At 38.9% G+C, this 23848-nt stretch overlaps 1 protein-coding gene across 6 annotated transcripts in view; it reads right to left on the bottom strand.

The window, feature by feature from the left end:
* The window catches only part of tle2b (TLE family member 2, transcriptional corepressor b), a 215457-nt gene that overhangs the window by 166549 nt on the left and 25060 nt on the right, over positions 1-23848 (bottom strand). For 5 of the 6 annotated variants that reach the window (XM_057841876.1, XM_057841875.1, XM_057841877.1 and 2 more), the window contains 2 exons: positions 8924-9021; positions 1376-1439 (listed from right to left, as the gene is read on the bottom strand). In XM_057841876.1, coding sequence (XP_057697859.1) covers positions 1376-1439; positions 8924-9021 — 162 coding nt within the window. Of the gene's footprint in view, positions 1-1375; positions 1440-8923; positions 9022-9113; positions 9182-23848 lie in introns of those variants that run through there. The other variant, XM_057841879.1, reaches the window with a different exon arrangement.

The following is a 23848-nucleotide window of genomic DNA, read 5'->3' as shown; positions in this document are numbered from 1 at the left end:
CCATATTTCTTTAGTTCAGTGTTACTTGGCAGTAATATAAAGGCCAAAATATTTTTGAGTTGTATTGAATTAATTTGATATAACTTTCGAATTGATTACAAAAAAATTAAAATGCAACTTTGATAAATATTGTATATACCACAATTAATAGAATGGCATTAATTTTAGTCATTGCTTGTATTTCCATTTTTCAAGTGTGACGGTTTTCATAATGAATTGGTCAGGATCTATACTGTAGTATTATCTAATTTACATTTGCCACAGTTCTACATGCGCGAATACAATAGCCGATAGTAATATATTATATTAGCTCTGCCAGATGGATAGTATCATTATTATTATTGATTTTTGAGAGGTTCTCCATGTTTCCTCCCACGTCCCCAAAACACGCATGTTCAGATGCTGAATTTTCCAAAAGTGTGAATGTGAGTTTGAATGGTTATTTCTTGACACGTGCCCTGTGACTAGCCGGTATATGGTGTTCCCTGCCGCACAGCCATGACCCCATGAGGAAAATTGCTGTGAAAAATGAGTGGATTTGCTTCCAGTTATTTCTGAATGTATTATTTGTTTCTCGCCCTGTGTCTATTTGTAAATGTATCACGTCGTCTCTCTCTTTATCCTCCTATTCTTAAATTCATGTCTTCCCATCTGTGCATCTACCCAGCTTAAAGTCTTGATCCAGCCTGCCCTCCCAGGTTTATGAAAGGCGGAGCAGCTTTGCAGACGGTGCATATCATATTCTGCTCGGCTCTGCGTGGATTTTGTACCACGGACAAAGGCTTACAATACATGTGAGCCTTTAGTAGCACATAGACGTCGACAAAGAGGAGCTCAGGCTGTATGACGAGTTCAAAAAACAGCAGGGAAAATGGCTGCGGGCGGGATGGAAAATATATTTCAGAATTTTTAAAATATATTTTGAGAGAGGCTGCCATTACCATGGTAACTCTTGATCACCTTTTTAGTAGTTAAATTACAGTGGCCCAACCCAGACACCTGTTACGTTGGTAAAAAAAAAAAAAGTGTTTCTCAACCTTTAGTGCGCTGAGGTAAATATTTTGGCCATAGCAACCAGCTATGGATAACAAGTCACGTTTTATGCCTGGTGGATGATGGCAGACCAATCTAGGTCTGTTAAGCCAGTGTTTACAACTACTGTGCCGTGACGCAGTGTCTGGTATGCCATGGAAAATCATCCACTTTCACCTAATTGATATAAAATTTTACTTTCATAGTATTTAACTCATTCCTGACATCGACACCTATAGACAACCAAGCCATTTTGACTGGGGAGAGCTGCCCCTCGCCGACAATGGCAATCAATGACTTAAATGAGTGTCCTATTTAGGGTTTAAGGTGCGAGCAGACTCACCATGATGTAGTGCCGCTGCATCTCCGTCTTCTCGCTGGCCAGTTTCTCACACTCCAGCTTGAGGCTGCACAAGGACACACAAGGATACGCAAATGAGATGGTTTACAGACAGTAATCTGTCACTATTCATCAGGGATGGGAACCGAGCCTTGCCACGAATAGCAATAAACAACAAGTTATTGACGCCCCCATAAATAGTTTTATTTTAGTTTACAACTCCTCTCCTTTGGGAGGTGTCACTTGAACAAAGTTCCTTGGCACCAAGGAGACACAAGATTATTTTTACACAACTGCACTACAGCATTTACAAGGCTAACACCTCTATCAATCAGGGATAGACAACATCTTGATGGTGTGTATCCCAACAGAAAGAATAGTTTTTAATAGATCAAAAGACACAAAGTTTCATTAATCTGATGTGAAATAGTGAGGAAAATTTTGAATAAATGCAGTATTTCCTGAAAATAGCTGTTGGAAGACATTTTTAAAGGCCAGTACTATTTCAACCAATCAAAGCTGAGTATTTCAGATTGTCCCACCTACTCATCACGCATTGGCTACCCACTGTGCTGTGTGGCGTCGATGGCATATACACGTTTAATGGACCGAGGAATTGAAGCGGGCTTTTTCTGAGTCTCCATAGGGGAAAGGCCCGTATTGGCCCGAATATAAGACGGCCCTGATTATAAGATGACCCCCTCTTTTTCAAGACTCAAGTTTGAAAAAAGACTTTTTGAACACTAAATTAATTTTTGTGGAGAAAATAATTACAGTACATCTGAAACAAATAATTATAACAATATATTTGAAAGAAAAAGCATGTTATTTTGCCCCATTCAAATCTTAATATCTGAGCATTTAAATATGTAAACTAAAGTGGAATCACATTCGTAAATGAATGGCTTCTGGTTTTTTAATGTAAATAAACCAATCTATTGTGATGAAACAACAAAATTGCAATAACTGCATTAACTAGCAAAGTGAAGTCTAACTGTAACTGTAGTCTTGAAACATATCTGAGTAAGGCAAAACATTGCAATAAAAATGCAAACTGGTTAAACTAGTAGCTGAGATCTGTCATGACAGAACATCGCTTCAATGATATCTGGCGCCACCTAGCGTCGTGAATGGGGAGAGTAGCTGAGATCTGTCATAACAGAACATCGCTTCAATGATACCTGGCGTCATCAAGCTTCGTGAATGGGTATAATGTCTAGACCACGAATATAAGACGACCACCTGTTTTTCAATCTTATTTCAATGCAAAAAACACCGTCTTACATTCGGGCCAATACGGTCTTTATATAGCACATTGGAGTGTCATTTTTTTGTGTTTAAATATTATTTTCTCTATCATCAGAAGTATAAGGAATATATGATTTGCATACTTAAATTGTGTACAACTTTGTATAGACCTTTCAAATAGAGGTCATTTATACCAGTGTTTTTCAACCATTTCTGAGTCACGGCACGTTTTTACATTGGAAAAAAACTCCCGGCACACAACAAGTTAAAAATGTTCCAAAATTACTTTCTGTATAGTATATTGAATTTTAAAATAATTTCTCAGTATTGAAACTTACTCAGTGTGAAACTTGAGCCATTTAGACGAACACAAAGCTGATATCCTGGCAGGAATCTTATTCAACAGCGTTTAGTCTCTCTCTGTTGTTTTAAAAAAAATTTTTTTTTTTTTTTATAGCAGTTAGGCTTGAAAAGCTCAGAATTATCAGGCTGGGAGACTTTTGCAATGTCTTTAACCGTATCAGGCACGAGCATCTCGCTGACAATGGCTTTGCAGACAGGTAGTATTAATGTCCGTGCCACAGTATGGGACTTTTTGGATGTAGCAGCAAGTTCAGCAACAAGCTAACTGGCTTTGCGGGCTTTCTTTTTTACCTTTGTAGTTTTCTTTAAAAAAAAAAGTTTTCTCTGTTTTCACGAAGGCAAACAAAATAGTCCATAGTTCGACGCGACGGGTGTTTTGTTTGGAGATGACGTTTAAGCTTGCTTGGCACAATGGCGCTGTTTGATAATTGCTCGTGTCGTGTTCAAGAACTGCTCGCATTTCTAGACCTCAACCACCTGGCTGTCCTCGACAATGTGTTGGAATAAAACACACAAGAGGATTGACTGTCGTCACATATGGATAAAATGGAAAGGACACTTTCGTGTATATCGACACTTAGCGAGTCTAATCAAATGATGTACTAGTATAGTAGACGTGCTGGGATCCACGTCGCGGTCAGCAAGGTGGCTGATGGCTAGAAATCCGAGCAGTTTTTGAACGCGGCACGAGCAATACCTTGCTCAATTGCACTTGACCGAGACCCTTCTACCTACTCTTTCCCTCCTACTGACACTCCACCCGACAATGTTAAAAAAGAAAATAAAAAATTGCAATATTGGATAATTTCTCGCGGCACACCTGATGATCTCTTGCGGCACGTCGGTTGAAAAACACTGATTTACACTACTACTGTAAAGCAACACTAGGTAACTTTTCAACCTTTATAAAATATTTCATAACATTTGTGATGATATGCCGACTGACAACTAGTTTAATGACACCTGTTTTATGTCTTGAGGGGGTTTGTATTGTTTTCACCGGCAATAATCAACTTTGAGCAGGGTGGCAGGAACCGTGCAAAAAAAACTACAAATGTGCTGACTGCTTCACGGTATATGTCACTTCTCTCTTTCCCCATTCATTATAAAGAGGGCAGTCGAACACTTTCACACGAATTCTGCAAAGATGGCAGAGCAACAAAAGAGACAAAAAGTTTTGGCTGAGGAAGGGGAAGAAAGGGAGGTTACCAGGATATACAGAAAAAACATTCACCCGGTTTTCACTCGCGAGTGTGACCCTCCCCTAGACATGTGCCGGTTACCGGTTTCACGGTTTACCGTGGTGTGAAAACGTTGCGGTTTCAAAACCACTAAAAGTTTCCGTCAGACCGTAGTACGGTATTCGCCATTTTTCATGTGTCAAAAATCCAGCCAGAAGTGAGCTCTCAAATCGTGGTACGTGAAATACACAGAATGAATACATTTAAAACGTTGTACAATTGTATTTTTCCATGTGTGAGTAGCTAAACAGATTAGCACTATGAGTTTGCCAAAAACAAAACACATATTTTCCTTTGAAATTCGATATACAAACTAACTAAAAGCTTATAAAAGACGAATGTTAGCCTGACTTAGCTGGGAGAGCAACTTCGTCGAGTGTTACAGCCGCAGAGTGAGAAAACAAGCATGATTCTCTTGAATGAAGGGGAAAAAAAGGCATAGCATCAAAGATCGTTAATTGAGGAAAGATGATCTTGCCCTAAGCACAAATCCACGTTCGCTGGATCGAGGAGAGGTCTCACTCCCAATTATTATTATTTTTTTTTTTTTTTAAGATGAAACCTTTCCACAACAATATTTACATTTTAACTAACTTATACATTTTTAACTAACTTATTAACTTTTGAATTCTTTGTTCTTTCTAACACAAAGGCATGACATCATGTAGACTAGAGTTGACACAGTGACTGAAAATGGCGAAACTTCACTTGAGCTTTTCAAGCCTCAAAAAAAATTATGCAGTATAAATTTTTAAAAATTTTATTCAAAAGAGTTTTTACTTTTTTTATAGAAATTATTTTGTTCTTGCTCTAAACTTGAGCAACTTGAGCTGTGGCTGTGGGTATAGTCTACGTTATATTTTAATTTTATTTAAAATTTGTTTTTTTTAATTGATAATTTATATATTTTAACAATACATTCATATTCCAATTTGCAACTATGTTCTAAAAAAAAAAATCCTGTTCAATGGAAATAAGTTGTTGTTTTTTTTAACCCATACATCTCAAAATAACACATTTTGGAGCTATAATTGCAATACCGTGATACCGTGAAACCGCGGTATTTTTGCTCACGGTTATCGTACCGTCAAAATCTCATACCGGCACATGCCTACCCTCCCCCCATCCCAACGGAACTCGTCAGCGCTGACGAGTTTGGGTGGGGTGGGGGTTAGCCACAGGTAACCGTCATACGCTATTGTTTAGCCACAACTGGTTTCATTACCTTATTACTATTCATCCTTCACACAGCCGCTGGAAACAGAAATGTTTAATCCATCAGCAGGTAACCGAGAGATTATGATTTTAGGACACTATGGGGCTGTGCGCTTGTTCTCATGGGAAACACAACGCTGTTCCTCATGGGAAACAGTCCCTCTTACAGCAAAACACTACAGCTTTTGTCTACCGGTGTCACTAAAATTGAACAAAACTGAAAAGTTACCTACTGTTGCTTTAAAGAACCAGCAGCGCAAACACAAGACTGATCAGAATTTACCAAAAATCTGAACACACAAATGATTTGTTTGATTGTAGAATTACATTTCTGAGTTATTAATTAAAATTTTGAAGAGAACATTTCTTATTTATACATGAGGGGTCATTTATTAACTGCTTTTAACTGCCATTAACAGCGATAAAATATCAAATCCATTTTAACTATGATGGCTGGCATTAAAGTGCCTATGACAGCAAAAAGCATGTTTTTTTTCACATTTTCCACAGTATTTTATGCTTCTGAATGAAATGGACCGCTTGGATGTGTGTGGAAGCGATCGCTGTATTTATTTAGTTTTTGGAATCCCGCGCCATGAAAATGAGTGACTTCCGGCTCCAGTCTCGAGTTGATAAAGAGGGCGCTGTTACGTGTACGGTAGAAGGAGTCCTCTTCACTGTCCAACTGTACTGTTGTATGAGAAGGACTAAGGATTCAACTGATTTTTTTGGATTAATTTGTTTATTTTTCGCATCACGCCAGCCAAACAGCTGCAGAATTTTTTTTCTGCACCAGGGAGAGACATGTGAGCCTTTTTGGGGTTTCAAAAGGTTCCCATTCACCGGTGGATATTGGCCAAAACAAGCCCTACAACTGTAGGACCATTGGACTTAAGAGGAAGGGAGTAAAAATCATGGTTTGTATTATGTCAAATACTGGGATCATTTTAATATGTAGGTGGCTTGCATTTTTTGGCTAACTCGGCCGACAATACTGGCGGCTTGTTGCGCATCCCCCCGCCGGGAGAGCACTATACTCGGCTTGTTGCCCTTTTCATGTGCCCAGTGTTCTGTCAAATTTTCCACCCGATCATAACTTGCAACTTTGTGTTTAAAAATAGCTTTGAATACAGCGATTACAAAGTAAACACTACAAACTTTCTTCACTACTACTACTACTACTACTACTTACGTTCGATCATGGATGGGCATGTAAAAAACTCTCCTCATACACATTGTCATGTTAGCTGCACAACAACTGCAGCCGCTCTCGCATGACTCTCGCTGTTTACGTCTTCGCCGTGTAGTAAAGCATTATTTTGCCATATGCGTGTTAAGCAACCTTCCCCAGCGAGCTCTCCTGTCCGTAGTAGCAGGGGAACGAGCTGTAACTTGATCTCTGCCGGGCGGGTTGCCAATCGGCGAAGATAATCGACAACCCTGGCAGTGTGACATGATCTGGGCTAGTTTTGTGTGATTTTTCTCTTTGAAAAGCGAAAAGAAAGACTTTGAGTCGTCACTCGGTTCAGGTTAGTATGTCAGCTAGCTGTCATAACTCTTGGTTTGTTTACATTCTCGAAGCCAGGAGGCAGGGAAATGTCAAAAGCCTGACTAACTACGGCGGCACAATATAGCGTTCGGGAGATGCTACAGTAAAGGTGAAGTCGACAGTTTTGACCATTCGGGGGTAATTTTGCCATGTCGTACTGAATAAATGCATTTTTATTATTTCATATTCCATTTAGCACATGATTGTTATTTGTCATGACCATACCATTTATTTAGCAATTGGGAAAAATACTTCGATAAAAAGAATATCCTTTAAAAATATTGGAGTAGAGAGACTGAAACAATGACATTTTGCGGCTCTCGTCGTCGCGTTTTCCTCGTTCTGAAGAATTCCACTTCAAAGGGCTGCATACTAAATCAGATGAAATCGTTACTCCGCTGACGTCATCCACCTGTTTGGGATGCTGGAGCCCAATAGTGGTAGGTGTGGCTAGAAGGCGAATTAAAACACTAATTTCTCGTCATCTTTGCTTTTCTAAATTGTTGAAAATAGTCGAATCGTCTCAAAATATGATTCTAATTCACATAATAATGCTATTTAAGACTTTTTTTATCCTGCCGTACACACTTTAAATGATCATGTTTTAGTGCCCTAAACATCGGTTGATCACTGCCAACCCTTCCCAGTCAAAATGGATTGGACATCTCTAACCGACAATGGCAGTCAATGAGTTAATTGATGACATTACAATAAAGCTGCTACAACAGTAGGAAGGTTCTTGATCTGTTTCCTTGGTTTTAGAGTTGTACTGTAAGTCTTCATATTTCTAAATTACTGTGTAGTCCAGGGGTGTCCAAACTTTTTGCAAAGGGGGCCAGATTTGGTGTGGTAAAAATGTGGGGGGCCAACCTTGGCTGACGTGCTTTACGTAGAACAATATATTTAAGCAAATTTTAGCAAGCCATTCAGTGTGGCACATTTGCTTTATTATTTTTTTTAATGAATAATTTCAACAATCTTGCAACTAGCCTTTGTGGCGTTCTCGTTCGACTCTCGGGCATTTGCGAAATACTGCTGCTGTGAAATTAAACTAGCTTCAAGTTTCTTCAATTTCTCGCTGCGTATCTTCCCTGTAATCTTGTCGTACATGTCAGATAGTCTTGTTTGGTAATATCGCCTAACATTAAAATCTTTAAAAACAGCGACTGTTTTTTGCAAATGAGGCAGACACAGTTGTTGCGTATTTTAGTGAAGAAATAGTCCAATTTCCACCTGTCCTTGAAGCGTCGGCCGTCACAGTCAACTTTCTTTTTGTTGTTGTCGCCATTTTAGAAAATGGAAGTAATGGATCACACGGGGTAATGTTGCTTAGCCCTGAACTACCTGCAACATGAAGCAATTATCAGAGAATCCCAAAATTTGAAAAATAAGGTCCTAATGAAACCTTTTTTTCAAAATTTGTAGCGCTCTAATATCTATAACCCATGCTAAATCATGTTTTTTTTCTCATGGAACCTGCAGATGCATGTGTTGACTTGCATCCATTTTTTTTTTTCTCAAAAAGAAATGTCAAAACTCTAAATCAGTCTCAAAATCATTCAATTTTAGGTGTATCAAATGTGATACATTTGGGAATAAAGGGTTAAAGTGCTGCTGCCTTTTAGTGGGTAAATGAGGAGCAGCATTTCGTGTGTAAGCTACTTCATATGCTGGTTGCAGTACTGCTGACCAATTAATTAAGTCTGTGTGAGGGCCAGACGTTATTGATTTTATGACAGAGGCTGGGGGCCGGATGAAATTTGACCATGGACCGCATTTGGCCCCCGTGCCAGACTTTGGACATATCTGGTGTAGTCAATCTCAAAACAGTTCATTTTCAAAACTTTGGCTCATTGATCCTGATCAATAGCAGTAAATGAATTAATAGTAGATGCTGTAATTTACTGTCATACATGTGTAACTATGCTGCTGTACCTGTGATACTGGGCCTGGAGGAACTGGAATTCCTCCTTGATCCGGTCCAGAGTTTCCAGGACGGTGAACTTGAAAGACTGGCCAGGTTGCAAGGGGACCTTTACGGGAGAGAAAGGACAGGTGTGAATACCAGGCATTAATCTGTGTATGGGTGTGCCTTTAAGTGATAAAACAGAATAAGTGCACGCACGTCGCCCATAGTGTGTATGTGTGTTTATGAAAGAGCGCCAGGATGAAAGAAGGAAAGGTCACTTCCTGTTCCCACACATCATAAAGCTGTGTCCTCTGCTAATGACTCTTCCTCCTTCCCCATTCCTCCCTCTCTTCCACATTAGCATCCTCCCCACTTTCTTGCCATCGCGCTAATGTATTCTAGCCTACAAAGAGCTGCGAAGGGAGGAAACGTCATTAGAATAACTTACAGGGAAATCAAGGCACCTGCTAAAAGCTCAACAAGGACCAACAGAACAAAACATTTCTCGGGAGACCTGCCGTCATCCTCCACATTTGTCATGGGCTTGGACGAACAACTAAGGATATTTTAGATGATTTTTCACATGGAGTGAAATTAAATTCATAGTCTACACCCTCACACTGCCCATCATTTTCAGTTTTTCACAGACTAACAGTACTGTTTGGAGGATTTAAGGGACGGATAATATCTTTATCATGTGCATCCCAGCAAAAATTATATTGTTCAATAAATGGCTAAACAAATCATTTTTCTAAGGTGTAATAGTAGAGAAAAATGTGAATAAAAGCCAGCATTTATATTAAGTGGCTACGCTTGATGTAGGGGTGTGACAAAATATCGAAATGGTGATATATCGTGATACTTTGTATACCAAAAGGTTATCGATATGCTCCTGCCAAGAATCGAGATATCGTTTTAAAAAGGTGTCAGTGTTCTGGGGAAAAAAAAGGGAAAAATAGGGACCAACAAGTTGCTACCAAAATCTTCCACCATAATAGTGTCTCAGGAAACTCTAAGGCTGCCATTGACGGTGCTCGACGCTCAATCCATTTAGACTGGGAACGTTCGTTCGTTCATTCGAAATAGGGCTGCAGCTATCGATTATTTAAGTAGCAGATTACTATTTATTTCGAATAATCGAGTAATCCGATACAGGACATAATAAATTAAAATACCTGAGCTGAGCCTCACACGGTTTTATATATATATATATATATATATATATATATATATATATATATATATATATATATATATATATATATATACTAGGGCTGTCAAAATTATCGCGTTAACGCGCGGTAATTAATTTTTTAAATTAATCACGTTAAAACATTTGACGCAATTAACGCACATGTCCCGCTCAGACAGTATTCTGCCGTTTGGTAAGTTTTACAGCAAGGCTTTTTGTGCTGCAGCACAACAGCGAACTCTTGTGGTCGCTTTGCGACATGGTTTATTTTTTTCTTGCCAGTTCATATGGCTGCACGACGTCTCGGGCTGAAGCCTACGTTGTAATGTTGTGCTTATATGATCCTTGGACAAGATTTGTCCGTAAGTATGGTTGTTGTAAAGAATGTACATATTATGTTAGTAAGCGAAATGTTCTATTTTTTGTATGAGACGCTTTTTGTTTATGTTTAGTGAACCTGTATAGCGTGCTAAGCTAACGTTGTTGCTAATGCAATGCGCGTGTACTTTTTTTTTTTGTAGTTTTATGACGGTCTAAAGAGGACAATGGTTTGAGGCTATTTTATTAATAAATCAGTTGAAAAAGGAAGAAGTCTGATTATTAAGGCGTCGTTCACTAGCTGTCAAGCTTTGGAAAAAGTAGACGCTTCGGAGTGAGGACAGCATGGACAGATTTAAATGACAGTAGACTGAAATGCCCACTACAGTCCTTATGTACCGTATGTTGAATGTACAGTGGGGAGAACAAGTATTTGATACACTGCCAATGGGAAAATCCATTGGCAGTGTATCAAATACTTGTTCTCTTGATACACTGCCAATGGATTTTCCCATTGGCAGTGTAACAAATACTTGTTCTCCCCACTGTATATATCCATCTTGTGTCTTATCTTTCCATTTCAACAATTTATTTTACAGAATATATATAATTTACAGAAAAATATGGCATATTTTATAGATGGTTTGAATTGCGATTGATTGCGATTAATTACGATTATTTAATTTTTAAGCTATAATTAACTCGATTAAAAATTTTAATCGTTTGACAGCCCTAGTTTTAATATAAAATTACCATAACTTGTAACTATAACATTTATCGTTTAAGAACTACAAGTCTTTCTATCCGTGGATCACTTTAACAGAAAGAATGTTAATAATGCCATTTGTGGATTTATTGTTACAATAAACAAATACAGTACTTATGTACAGTATGTTGTATGTATGTATCAGTCGTGTGTCTTATCTTTCCATTCCAACAATAATTTACAGAAAAATATGGCATATTTTAGAGATGGTTTGAATTGCGATTAATTGCGATTAATTACGATTAATTAATTTTTAAGCTGTAATTAACTCGATTAAAAATTTTTATATTTTATCCTTTTATATATATATATATATATATATATATATGTGTGTATATATATATATATATACATATATATATATATATATATATATATAAAAGGATCTATGTACAACAACAAAAAACAATTGGCTAACTTACATAGCGAAAGTCCTGTAGCTTAAATGCTATCAAATGCTAACGCTTTTTTACAATGCTCTTAATAAATGGCTCAGCCACATATTCCCACAAATAATGGCTAAATATACCTTTAAACTAAATTACGAATGCATTAAAAAAAAAAAAACTTAGCTTATGTTGGTCTTAACAGGGATGGATTCAGCCATGTGAAATGAGGTAGACTAGAGGGCCGTGTATTCCCCCAAATCAATGAAAATAAATGCAAACACTTTCAAAACAAACCATTACAACGCCACTTTAATTAAACGAATACTCAAAGCAGCAAAATTTAATTTGAATCTTTTTTTTCTAATGGAATGCTCGAGTTAATTGATTAATCGTTGCAGCACTAAGTCGACACCAGAGCATTCGCAGTCATTCTGTCCAATTTTTTGGGGCATTTGCAGGTCACTTGCTGTTCATTTACAGGTCATTTTCTGTTGAGTTTGAGTCACTACCTAATCATTTGAGTGACTCCCAGGTCACTTCCTGTTCTGTAACTCAAAATAAACAGGAAGTGACCCACAAAATACCCCCAAATCAACAGGAAGTAACTCAAAATCAACAGGTAAATGACCTTAAATGGCCCAAAATTACCTCATTGCCTGGCATTGGCTGCCAATGACGGCCATAGACGTTCAATCCGTTTGAAGTGGGAGGGATGGCAGCGAATGAACATTCATTTATTCGCTGTCACCCTCCTAGTTCAAATGGATTGGATGTCTACTAGTGATAAACTCATTCCAATTCACAGCAGAAGCTTGTTTTTCTGTTTATTAGATGTTTGTAGAATATCCTAGAATGATTTCCTGACCAACGTATTGACAATCGTTGTATCGCCATATCGTCAGATCATCGTTATCGTGAGCTTTGTATCGCAAATCGTGTCGTATCGTGAGGTAACAAGAGGTTCCCACTCCTACCTTGATGCGAGCAAACATTTTGTCGGTGACGGTACTATTATAAATGGTAAATGGAGCTACACTTGTATAGCGCCTTTTCACCTTCAAGGTACTCAAAGCACTTTGACACTATATGCTCAGTTACTTATTGATGATGCAGCATCAGGAGCAACATGAGGTTCAGTACCTTGCTCAAAGATACTTAGATGAGTTCAACCCCGGCAGGTAATTAAACCCACAACTTCTGGTTTGGGGAACAACTACTCTACCACTGAGCCACTTGGCCTTCACTGTGATAAACTCAAACACATGCTGCGTTCTAATGGCAGATTTAGGTGGAAATAGGATGAAGGTTTTACTGAATACAAGCAGGCAGGAGTGTCTCAAGAGTGATTTGGTCAAGGTAATTATTATATTAAATAGCATCATGCATGCACTTTGAAACGTGAAAAAAAAAAAATCAATGGTTAAAAGGAGTGTAACTTTGGCTTGAAATATTTACGTAAAACTGTTTTGCGTTCATATCTAGAGAAATTCCCCGATTTAAGCATTTATTTACAACAAATTTCAACCTAAAAAACTCTTTGTTTTGTGACGGCCGCCATGTTGGATTTTGTATTTCTACACAATAGCGGAATTCAACCTAAATAAGTGTTGATTGTACAAAGAAAAATGCAAATGTTGCTTTTGTTGAGTAAAATTAAGATGATTCTGCATGCTTTCATCAAGTATTAAGTTTCAGATGTAAAAATTGAGTGATTTATTAGCTGTTGAAAACTTGCACCAAATTAAAAAAAGAATTAAGTTGGTATTTTGGGCAAAAACTTGATATGATATGTTAAATATTGCTATTGATACTGAAAATATAGGTGATTATCTCTATCTTTTTGTGAATCTAGCATAAAATTTAAGAATTTTATAGCAGTTTTGTTATACTTGTACAAAAAAATAAAGAATAAAGTCAGCATACCACATGGACATCTGACTTTGTCATTTCGGAGCTTAGCTCACTGTCTAAGACTTAGCTCCAACGTCTTGGCGAGAACAGTACAATGACATATAAGACATGTTTTCAGATTTTTTAAAAATTTTATTTAAAGGGTGTTTTGAGGTATTTAAAGGGTTAATTCTGACTTATGCGGAAATCTGTGATACAACACTCGATCGTAAACAGGGTCAAGCAATATTTTCTCCATTATCAGAGCAACTCTTTCATATGGTCATGTATACTAGGTGTTGTCTGTCCCTTTAAACATAAGTTGGTAAAGTCGAACAAAGCATCGAAAAGGAGGCTTCTCTCTTTAAATCAACTATTCAAACTAGGTAAGAATCTTTCCTTTCAAACTCATCAGACCAATGAAAAGATTTATTAAACACTGCCCACATTCTGCCCACAGTCAGAGCCAAAAGATTGGTGGTTTCAGTGGCCAACTTCATTAGTCTAGACAAGCACAATTCAATTAGATTTCAATTAGTCCGACGGCAGAGGTCAGAGATGCGCGGGCTTCCCCCAGTAATTAATCCGCAGAGTCGAGCTGAGCCGAGCTAAAGTGAGCTGAGACAAGGCAGAACGCGGCGGTCGAGGTGGCCACAACGTACAATAACTGTACACGCGTGACAGAAGAAGCCTAGGAAAAATGGAGAGATTTCTGCCAACAGATCCCCACTGACCTTGATATGTACAGTACACACTGTGCTGGTTGGGAGTTGCGTAGATACACATATGTTCAAGAACCCACTAACAACATTAAATATGCAATTTGATTATCACTTGCAGCAAGCAACAGTCAACAGTCAAAGCGCAAGGGAGAGTGGGGATCGCGAAAAGGAATGATGGACAAAAAAGACATAGCGACATATCTGACAGACGGACGGACAGACAGACAGATTGAGCCAGTGATAGACTGCTCTGACGTTCTTACAGTGAAAAGTGAGAGCCAGATGATGAGAGAGTGACTGACTGAGTGAGATAGAACGCCATTCATCCCTGCGACACCCCTGGGATGGGCGGCAGAAGATGAAAGAAATATTTTTTTTTCACTTCGCTTTATTCTTTGCTGTAGTAAACACAAGCGTGTCCGTTCAGTCTCTGTACTACTTGCACCATCTGCTAGTATCAACAGACTGTATGCACACAATGCCGTGAGCCAACTCCACAAACTCTTTAATTTGATTGGAAATATTTCACATGGTTCCTCTAGCGAAACGGAAATTGTCCAGAATTGAGGATGGTCATTGTTGTTTGGTCTACTGTAATGTGAACATGATCATATCAGTAAGTTCATGAGAGCTATCAAATCACATTAAGAGACGATTTAAAATTGACACCTTGATATTCTCCCGTAACCGGCAGTTGTTAAAAATGTCTCAAATGCATTGAAATTGAACAGGGATATGAGCAACTTCACTTCTTTCGAAGGGGTTACCTTCCAAAATCTGCAACCAAAAGTGAAAAATCACAAATATTTGACATGTACAGTTATAGACTGTGCATAAAATTAACACCATTGCCAATAATTACAATGGGAGCAAATTATTTTGGATACAAGTGATTTGGGTTATTAGCATAGTCACGGAACCTGTTAAGTTAGTACTCGCAGCAGTAGCACACACTTCTGCGGCAATCCATTAAGGTCGCTGGCAGTTATTATTCATTGCAGTGCATTTCCCCCTTGTAGAGTTTACAGCTCTTCAAAAGACTGAAAAAAATTAAATGTGTGGTAGGCTTCAAAAGCCATGATTTAGCAAGGGAATATACAAGGAAGGCAAATATACATTTGTTCCATTCGAAATTCAGAGCAAAGTCTGTACTGGGAAGTAGTTGGACAACTGTTGGCCTCTGTTGGGATCCAAATGACATTTGACTAAGCTGTCCTTGATGGTGTAAATGAACAGTCATGTCATCATTATTTCCATATTGTTTTAGATGGCAGACAGTTGAATTTTTGCTAACATGGTAATCGAAAAGCGAATACAGGCAGACATCTATTGTTTTAGTACAAAATAAAGATATCAAAACCAGAGTGTAACCAACAATAAAATACATCTAAAAAATAAGTGCATGAGAAAGAATGTTTGTATGGGCCCTTTATGCAGGAAATTAATGACTATGTGATAAGAGAATATAATATATAGATTAGATCATAGTTGACTATCCACGTCACATCCTCGCCATATGATAACAGATGAAAACATACTGTAGTTCTAATTTGGAGTCGTAAGCCAAGTCACCCCGCTCAAGACTAGGCATGTGCCGATTACTGGTTTCAAGGTATACAATGGTCAAGGTTTCAGAACCGCAAAAATTTTCCGTCATGCCGTCCCTACCATATTACCTATTTTTTATGTCCCAAAAATGCAGGAAGAAATCCCTCGCTTGCAGCTGCAAGGCTCAACCCTCCCCCACCGGTTGTTCCTCAGTGTCAGTGAGTCAGCTGTGCTACACGATGGTTAGAAGAGGTGAAACTCCCGAACTATTTCCCCCATCGAACAAAACGAAATCGTTGGTATGGGAATACTTCGGCTACAGAAAAGTTACAGACGGCCGCGGCTTAGAGGAGGAGGGCCAGCCGACATGTAAAACATGTTTGCACAGGGTGGCTGCCGAGGAGGCAATACCTCAAATACGATTTCGCATTTATGCAAATTTAAAGGTTAGTAAACACCGTCATGAGTGTTTCCCGCCAGCAACGAGAGTTAACTACTCGCATGTTTAGCGTGTCTAGCGGTGGTAAAACATGGTGTTTTTTTCTCTCTGGCAACTGTATGGGTTGAGACAGAGAGTGTCTGTATAATGTAAACATGATACGAGTCATACACACTTGCTTTTTATGGAATGTTACGTGCCAAAGATGGCTCGCGAAAGGCGTAACATAAAACAATCCACACACGACACAAATTTATTTACACAATAATCAAACTCGCAATGAATATGTACAAAATGCCGAGGAAGCGTGACTTCAGGGTAAGCCCAGGCCAAAACAACAAACAGAAGGAACTACACTTAAACCCCACCCGCTAACTAAACCCTGGTCATGTAAAAGGAACAAAGAAAAGATAGCGTCTAACCTAACTGCCTACTCTATACAAAACAGGAGAAAACGGGTTGAACAGAAATGGCGACTTACCCTTACTTGCTTCAGTGCTCTTATTTACAGTGGTGAACAAAAACGATCCAATAACAAATAAACACAAAAGACCTCACCGAAAAAGCGGGAGTGTATCAAACTAGCGATCAAAATGCAAACGAGCGTGAATGGCGAGCAAACAGCTAGCGAGGAGGAACGCGACAGAATACTGCCAAATTGCGACCTCATAGAACGTTGACAGCGGCAGGTTTATGAAGCTTGGCGCCTTTTTCTTGGCCAATCAGCAGCGGCGACGTCGTCAGTCCGTCCTGCGTCGATCAGCTTCCGTCACAGTGGGAGGGGAAGCAGCCAGCTGGTGAAGGCGACGATCAGCTGACTGGAAGAATCTCAGAAAATTAACCATTAAACGGCCAGGGGCCGTCACATGGAAAATAATTCAGTTATTTTTGTTCTGATGGTTACAATGTTGAGCTGTGGCTGTGGTTTTAGGCTCAACCAAAGGACTGCATTTATTTTAATCTTATTTAGAATATTTTTCATTTATTTTTTTCATTTATTTTAACTTAACATTGTACCTATGTTCCAATTTGTTCATTGGATTTTTTTTTTTAAACCCTCAAAGTAACACATTTTCGAGTTGTAATTGCAATACCGTGATATTTTGACTTATGGTGAAAATACCGTCCGAATCACATGCCTACTCAAGACTAATGCCGACAGAAGATGATGAGTGTCGCTTTGACAACAATGGTCACAAACTTTTTTTCCCAATCCAAGACTGGCGATATGCCTGGCCACGCCCGACAGCCCTTCTAATTTGCCTCCCCGTCTCCCGAACCTTCAAAAAGACTGAACATTTCCGTCAGTGGTCATCACGTCTAAGGATGCCGGAGTCGTGCTTTTAGAATGGGACCCTGGGCCCAGTTTTTTTCATTGTTGTTCTTGTTATTTTTTTTTTTAATGTTCTCAACTTGTATTCATTGGTCTACTTGTGGAATGACGTTGCTAGAGCTTTTCTTCGGATTATCTAAATTAGTGTTCTTGGAGTCAGATGATGGTTACAAAAACAAGAACATGAGGCGTTTGGCTAAGAGGCTAAATGCCATCATTTTTAAGGATGTCGTTCAGATTCAAATCAACACCACCTCTTCTAGTGTACTCTAGGGCTGCAGCTATGGATTATTTTAGTAGTCGATTAATCAATGAACTAGTTAGTTCGAATAATCGAGTAATCGGATAAGAAAAATGAAAAAAATGAAATACCTGAGCTGAGTCTCAAACAGTATGAAAATAAATAAATGGGGATCTATGTGGTTAACTTACATCGCAAAATTCAGCTAGCTTAAATGCTATAAAATGCTAATGTTATTTATTTATTTATCTTTTCACATTGCTCTTAACAAATGGTTCGGACATATATTCCCACAAAATACGGCTAGATATACTTATGAACTAAATTACGAAAAAACAGTTCAAACAAAAACTTAGCTTATGTTGGTCCTAACAGGGAGGAGCTGGATTCACCATTGTGAAATTAGGCAGACTAGAGGGCAGTGTATCCACCCAAATCAATAAAACTAAATGCAAACACTTTCAAAACAAACCATTACAACACCACTTTAATTAAACGAATACTCGAAGCAGCATAATTTAATTCAAATGTTTTGTTCTAATCGAACACTCGAATTAATCGATTAATCGTTGCAGCACTAGTGTACTCCATTTTGCCTTTTCTGACTGAAGTAATTAAAGAACAATTTCACACAATGGAGATAATGAGCGTGAGAAGCCTTTTAACCCTTCCCTGCAGGGGGTTGCCAAAGCGATACAGATGCATTGAATAGTATTTTGGCACAAAATAATTTACATTGGATGCTCTTCTTGACACAATCCACAAGTGGCAACCAAACCCGGGTCATCACAATGGCAGCAGGGCTTTCAAACCACTGAGCTTAACACACAGATGCAAATTTGAGGTAATACTTAATGGATTAATACTCCCTTCCCTAAGAAAACAAAATGTAGATGTGTTTTTAATAAAATTACCCCCCGCAAAAAATCTGGACTAACCACTTCAACTCTAATACTATATAACCATGTGCCTATTGGACAACAAAAAGAGGCTGAGTAACGAAAGCCATACACGTAGCTGGTGGTCATTTAAGCAAAGTTAAACAGATAAAAACGATCTAAGAGAAAAGAAAACGTACAAAAGTTACAAAGGATTGCAGTGTTGTGGCGTATGTAGGCCACAGCAAACATTTGTTGTTGAAGTTGAGTGTGCGAGTCTGACAGGTCTTTCCTGCACCGTGACAGATGGCAACGCAGACTGTTTGGGGGTCCGATAGGCTGTCACGAAGGGCCGAAAAACAGCCTCACGCCTCCTGTATTTTTGCATAGACTGGGTGTGTGCTTGTGTATGTGTGGTTGAGAGATCTGGCCGTCATAGGGAATCAGATACCAAAAACTGATCCTGTTAATCTATGAGGTAGATGTGAAAAAGGGGAAGGGGGAGGGGTTTCACACCCACCCATCACCACACACACCATGTGGGACAGCAGTCAATCACAATTTGGACACGCTGGCACAGGCAAAGCAGGGAATTAGGAAGGATTATCTATGGCGAGTGGAGAGGGGGTGAGGTAAGCAAGGGTAGAGTGAGGGAGCCATTTGAGATCTGCTTTGACTCGATCTCATAACAGAATGGAGGCGGCGCCCTCCTGTCGTGGTAGCGATCACGTGGCACCTGTCAATGCTCTTAACATTGATTGGCAAAGACTCTGACTTGAGTCTGATTAAAAAAATATCTATGTCATGCATTGGCGAAACAGCCAGCCAAATAACGAAGTAGAATTTAGTAGAATTGGGCAGACCGAGTGATGGCGTTAAATGCGAGATTGAAATGCAACAATGTTATCGAAAATGAAATTGAAGCTCTTAAAATTGAAAAGGGGGGGATCAAACGGTTGCCGATCTGAACAGAAAAAGCCCTGTTTTTTGGTGGGGGTGGATTTGGTGCCATTAGGCCCATTTCAGATTTTTCACTGAAAATCAACAGAGGCTTTTACTGTACAAGGCCTGTTGACGAAGGTCAGTTTGGCTAATCAAGTCTTGTGTATCACAAGTAAAGAGCGGTTTGAAGCCCACAAGTGGATAGGCTAAGGTGGTTGGAGGAGCAGGGGAGGTGAGGTATCTGACAGAAGCTTATTGTAGGTGGATATAGGTAAAATTGTAGGTAGGGTAGGCCTGTCATGATAATTACTTGCTGGTGGTATACATTATTTTGGGACCAATGATTTTTTAATATACTAGGTAGTATGTACATAAAAGTGTTCTAGATTTTGTTATTCTGTTTTGAGTTTAAAACTGAAAGTATGAACTAGAGTTGTCCGATAATAATTTTTTAACCGAGAACCGATATCCCGATATTGTCGAACTCCAAAAAAACGATACCAAACTGATACTGATATATGCGGTCGTGTACTTAACATATTCATTATTTTTCAATAATTTTTTGTTCATTTAATTTTTGTACAATGAAAGCATATGGTCTGCTCATATAACAAATCCCAAGCATCTTAGTTAGGAGACATCTAACGGTCAATAAGCATAACAACTGTGCAATGCTGTGACCAGCCCTTGTACAAAAGCAGAGGGCAGAAGTAAAGGTAAGATAAGGCCTAAAAAATCCAGCACGACCCGACCCAAGTCCGCAGGTATTAAAGCCCGACCCGGCCTGAACAATTAACTTGACTTGCAAACCCGAGCCCGAAACAAACACAAAATTTTATGTTTTATTTGTGAGGACTCAGGACTCTCGTATGAGAGCAAAGCGCCACATTCGTTACATTCAGCGAAGCCGACACAGGTTTCTGTAGCATCTTCAACAATCAATTTAAAGCCTTTCCACATCCCACTCTTACCGGTGCATGTTTGTCTTTTCAATTACCCCGTCTTTAGTTTGTTTTTACCTTTTTGCTGCTCCATATTGAAATACCAGATCAAAAATGTAATGGATGCGGAGTGGAAGATTAAATGAGGGCGCGGCCTCGGCATTAATGTGCTCTGCGGCTCCTGTTTGCAATTACCATACAGCGCCTTCTCGGTTTTATCAAAATTATTTATTTTATAACATGTATACCTTAGTTTAAAATCCATACATCGTTTTAGTATACATTGTGGTGAGAAAAAACACGAGTCTGAGGAGGAGTGTCGTACCACGGAGCCAAGCTGAGCAGTTTTAATGACACTGAATATCACATCATACCAAAAATACGTCGCACTTCTATGTAACTCACAGTAGGAAACCTCATGCATCCAGCTTTTCCCTTAACTAAACTCTTGCCCCCCGGGAACTACAGTATATAACTTGCTAACATTAGTTCCCTAGGTGAATTCTGTTAAAACTCGCTACGACATAATCTATAAATATACAGTATATTTATTCTAAAAAAGTTAGCACGAAAGAAGCCCGGCCCGACCCGAACCTAATAATTGACATTTTGGGCCCGAACAGACTCTGGCTCGGGCTTAAGATCTTACCTCTAGGCAGAAGGTTTCTACATTCACTTTGAAGGCCACATTCATATTGGCCAGAAGCCGATGGTGAAAAACCGATGTTGATGTTATCTGATATCGTTTCAAAATGCTTTTATCAGCCGATATTAATGGCTACCAGTTAATATCGGACAACTCTAGTACGAACCAAGTAGCAGAGTAATTAAAGGAGACTGCCAGAATTTTTGAGGGCAACCAGACATTCCAGGAAGCTCTGAAGCCCGCAATTGCCCCATGAGAGCACTTCATCAAGAGTGGATGAGCAGCTAATGCTTAGGAGACTTACAATACCAAAAGTGAGAGAGCAGTTAAGTTAATCTTCTTAATAATATGGGGTCGGTTGCGCTGTAAAGGTTTGATATTAACTCATTTGCTCCCAAAAACGCATAAATATGTTCTATTTTTAATTGTTTCAGTGTTTTACAGTGTTTTTTTTTTTTTTTTTTTTTTTTAAAAAGAGACATCTCTGGGTTCTGATTCAATTTCACTCCAAAGCACAAAGCTGAAAATCCATTTTAAAGCAATAAAACTGGCCACTGGATGGCAGTAGCGCATTTGGTAAGACCCGCAACCCGATTCAACGGCAACGAACGGCCGGGGCGCCAGCGGAAGACGACCGAATGGAGAGCAACCTAGAGGACGCCCGGGATGCCAGGCGCTGGACGACCGAGCAGAACGACCGGGACCACCAGTGCAACGGACGATGCCGTTGAGTGCGTGCTGCTCCCCGAGCAGACCCCGCTGAGACTCAAAAAAATCCATCTTTATGAGACAGGCGGCAATGAGGGAAAAGTTTACCCGGCTGTCGCGGCCACAACAGCGTAATCTCTCAGTTAGTTATGTGTAAATAAATTGTTAAATTAAATAAATAAATAAATTACTATCAAAAGCTCTATTTGTCGTGTTGTTTATGTTATTTTGTAAAAGATAAACATTATTCAGATGTTTGGAATGTAACTAAAGTAGAGCTGAAACGAATACTCGAGCAACTCGAGTAACTCGAGTTTAAAAACTGATCCGAGTAATTTTATTCACCTCGAGTAATCGTTTATTTTGACAGCTCTACGCATCACGTTTTGCTCGGACTACTTTTAATGCGGGACAACGCGCTGATGTCACGTGCGTAGAGGAAGAAGCAAAAAACAAACAAACACTGCAGCCGACAACCGCTACAAACGACCCCTCTCCCACTCTCCCTCTCTCCAAGACGCCGACGTTGCTAAATACTAGCCCGCTCATGCTACGTTAGTGGCAGCTAGCGTCCAATGCTCATGCTACGTTAGTGGCAGCTAGCGTCCAATGAGTCTCATAGAGATCATTTATGTTGAACTAGATGCACAGCGACAGACTAGGCCGCGTCTGGGCAGCGTTAGAAAACAGCTGCCATCTTAAAGCAGTAGAGCGCTAAATGCTAATAAAGAGCGCTAAGCGCTAATATATAAGATTAACGTTACTGTCACTACTAGCTCACTTTACGTTAGCACTGCGGAGGGCTAGGTTTCAATTAATTAAGACCGCTTTCGATGCGTGGCTAACGTGTCTTACATACAGGCTTTAACATAACATAGCGTTGTGGAGTGATGAGGGTGTCAAATAAAAACTCAATAATGCTAACTATCAATTGTAGCTCAGTAGTCATTGCTGGATAAAACACCAAGTAGCACTAGTCCCTAATGTGCTCCAATACAGCCTGTATCATACATTTATTTTGAACAGTGCAAAACTCAAAATCCTATCAGGACTTACAGTTTAGACTAACTTAAAACTTAACTAGAACTTAAAAATGGCTTGACACAAATAGAAATTTAATTGAAAAACGTGGGAAAAAATCCTAACTTTTAAGTGATGTGTGTTATCAAGCGTAAAGGCATTTTTAGGTGTGTTTATATATATATATATATACAGTATATATATATATATATATATATATATTTTTTTTTTTTTTTTAATAAGATCTAAAGGTTTTTTGAGTGAAAGCAGTGAATTAGTCATTTTTTTAAATTCTAGTTACATCTGAGATGTTGTTGTTGGCTGTTTTCAACAATATACATCAAAAATAAAGACATTGATTGACTGAAAATGATAAAATGTCTTGTTTTCTCATGTATATCTATAATTGCTCTTCACCTAAAAATATATTTGTTTTATTCGATTACTCGATTAATCGATAGAATTTTCAGTCGATTACTCGATTACTAAAATATTCGATAGCTGCAGCCCTAAACTAAAGCAAAAAATAGCTGTGTTAAAGTCAAAGTTATGTTTGAAATGTATGCCTGTAAAGCTCAGAAATTGGAAAATTGGTCAAACTAAGCTATTTTCTAATTTCTAATACTGATTTCTAAAGAATGGAAAAAGATATTAACTTACTTTTTTTCCTGCTGAAAGGAGAGTCTAATCTTTCTTTTGGTGGGTTCCATGTTTAAATAGCAATAGAACAGAATTTTCTGTGGGCCTTGCAAAATCAGTCAAAATCCAGTAAAACGGCCAGGGGCTAAGGGCCTTGCTCTGGTAAAAATGGCTGGAAGTGAATGAGTTAAATGAGACTAGTTTGTGATCACAAATTGGAGAAAAAAGAGTGGCAGACAAAGCCAAGCCAGAAAACCTGATTCGGACCATGTGGGTGGTATTATGAATATACTGTTGAAAACCAAAACTGTCCAATGTGGGTATTACCGTATTGGCCCG

Source organism: Corythoichthys intestinalis, chromosome 7 (genome assembly GCF_030265065.1).
Source record: "Corythoichthys intestinalis isolate RoL2023-P3 chromosome 7, ASM3026506v1, whole genome shotgun sequence".
Lineage (NCBI taxonomy): Eukaryota > Metazoa > Chordata > Actinopteri > Syngnathiformes > Syngnathidae > Corythoichthys > Corythoichthys intestinalis.
This window is presented reverse-complemented; position numbering and strand designations above follow the sequence as displayed.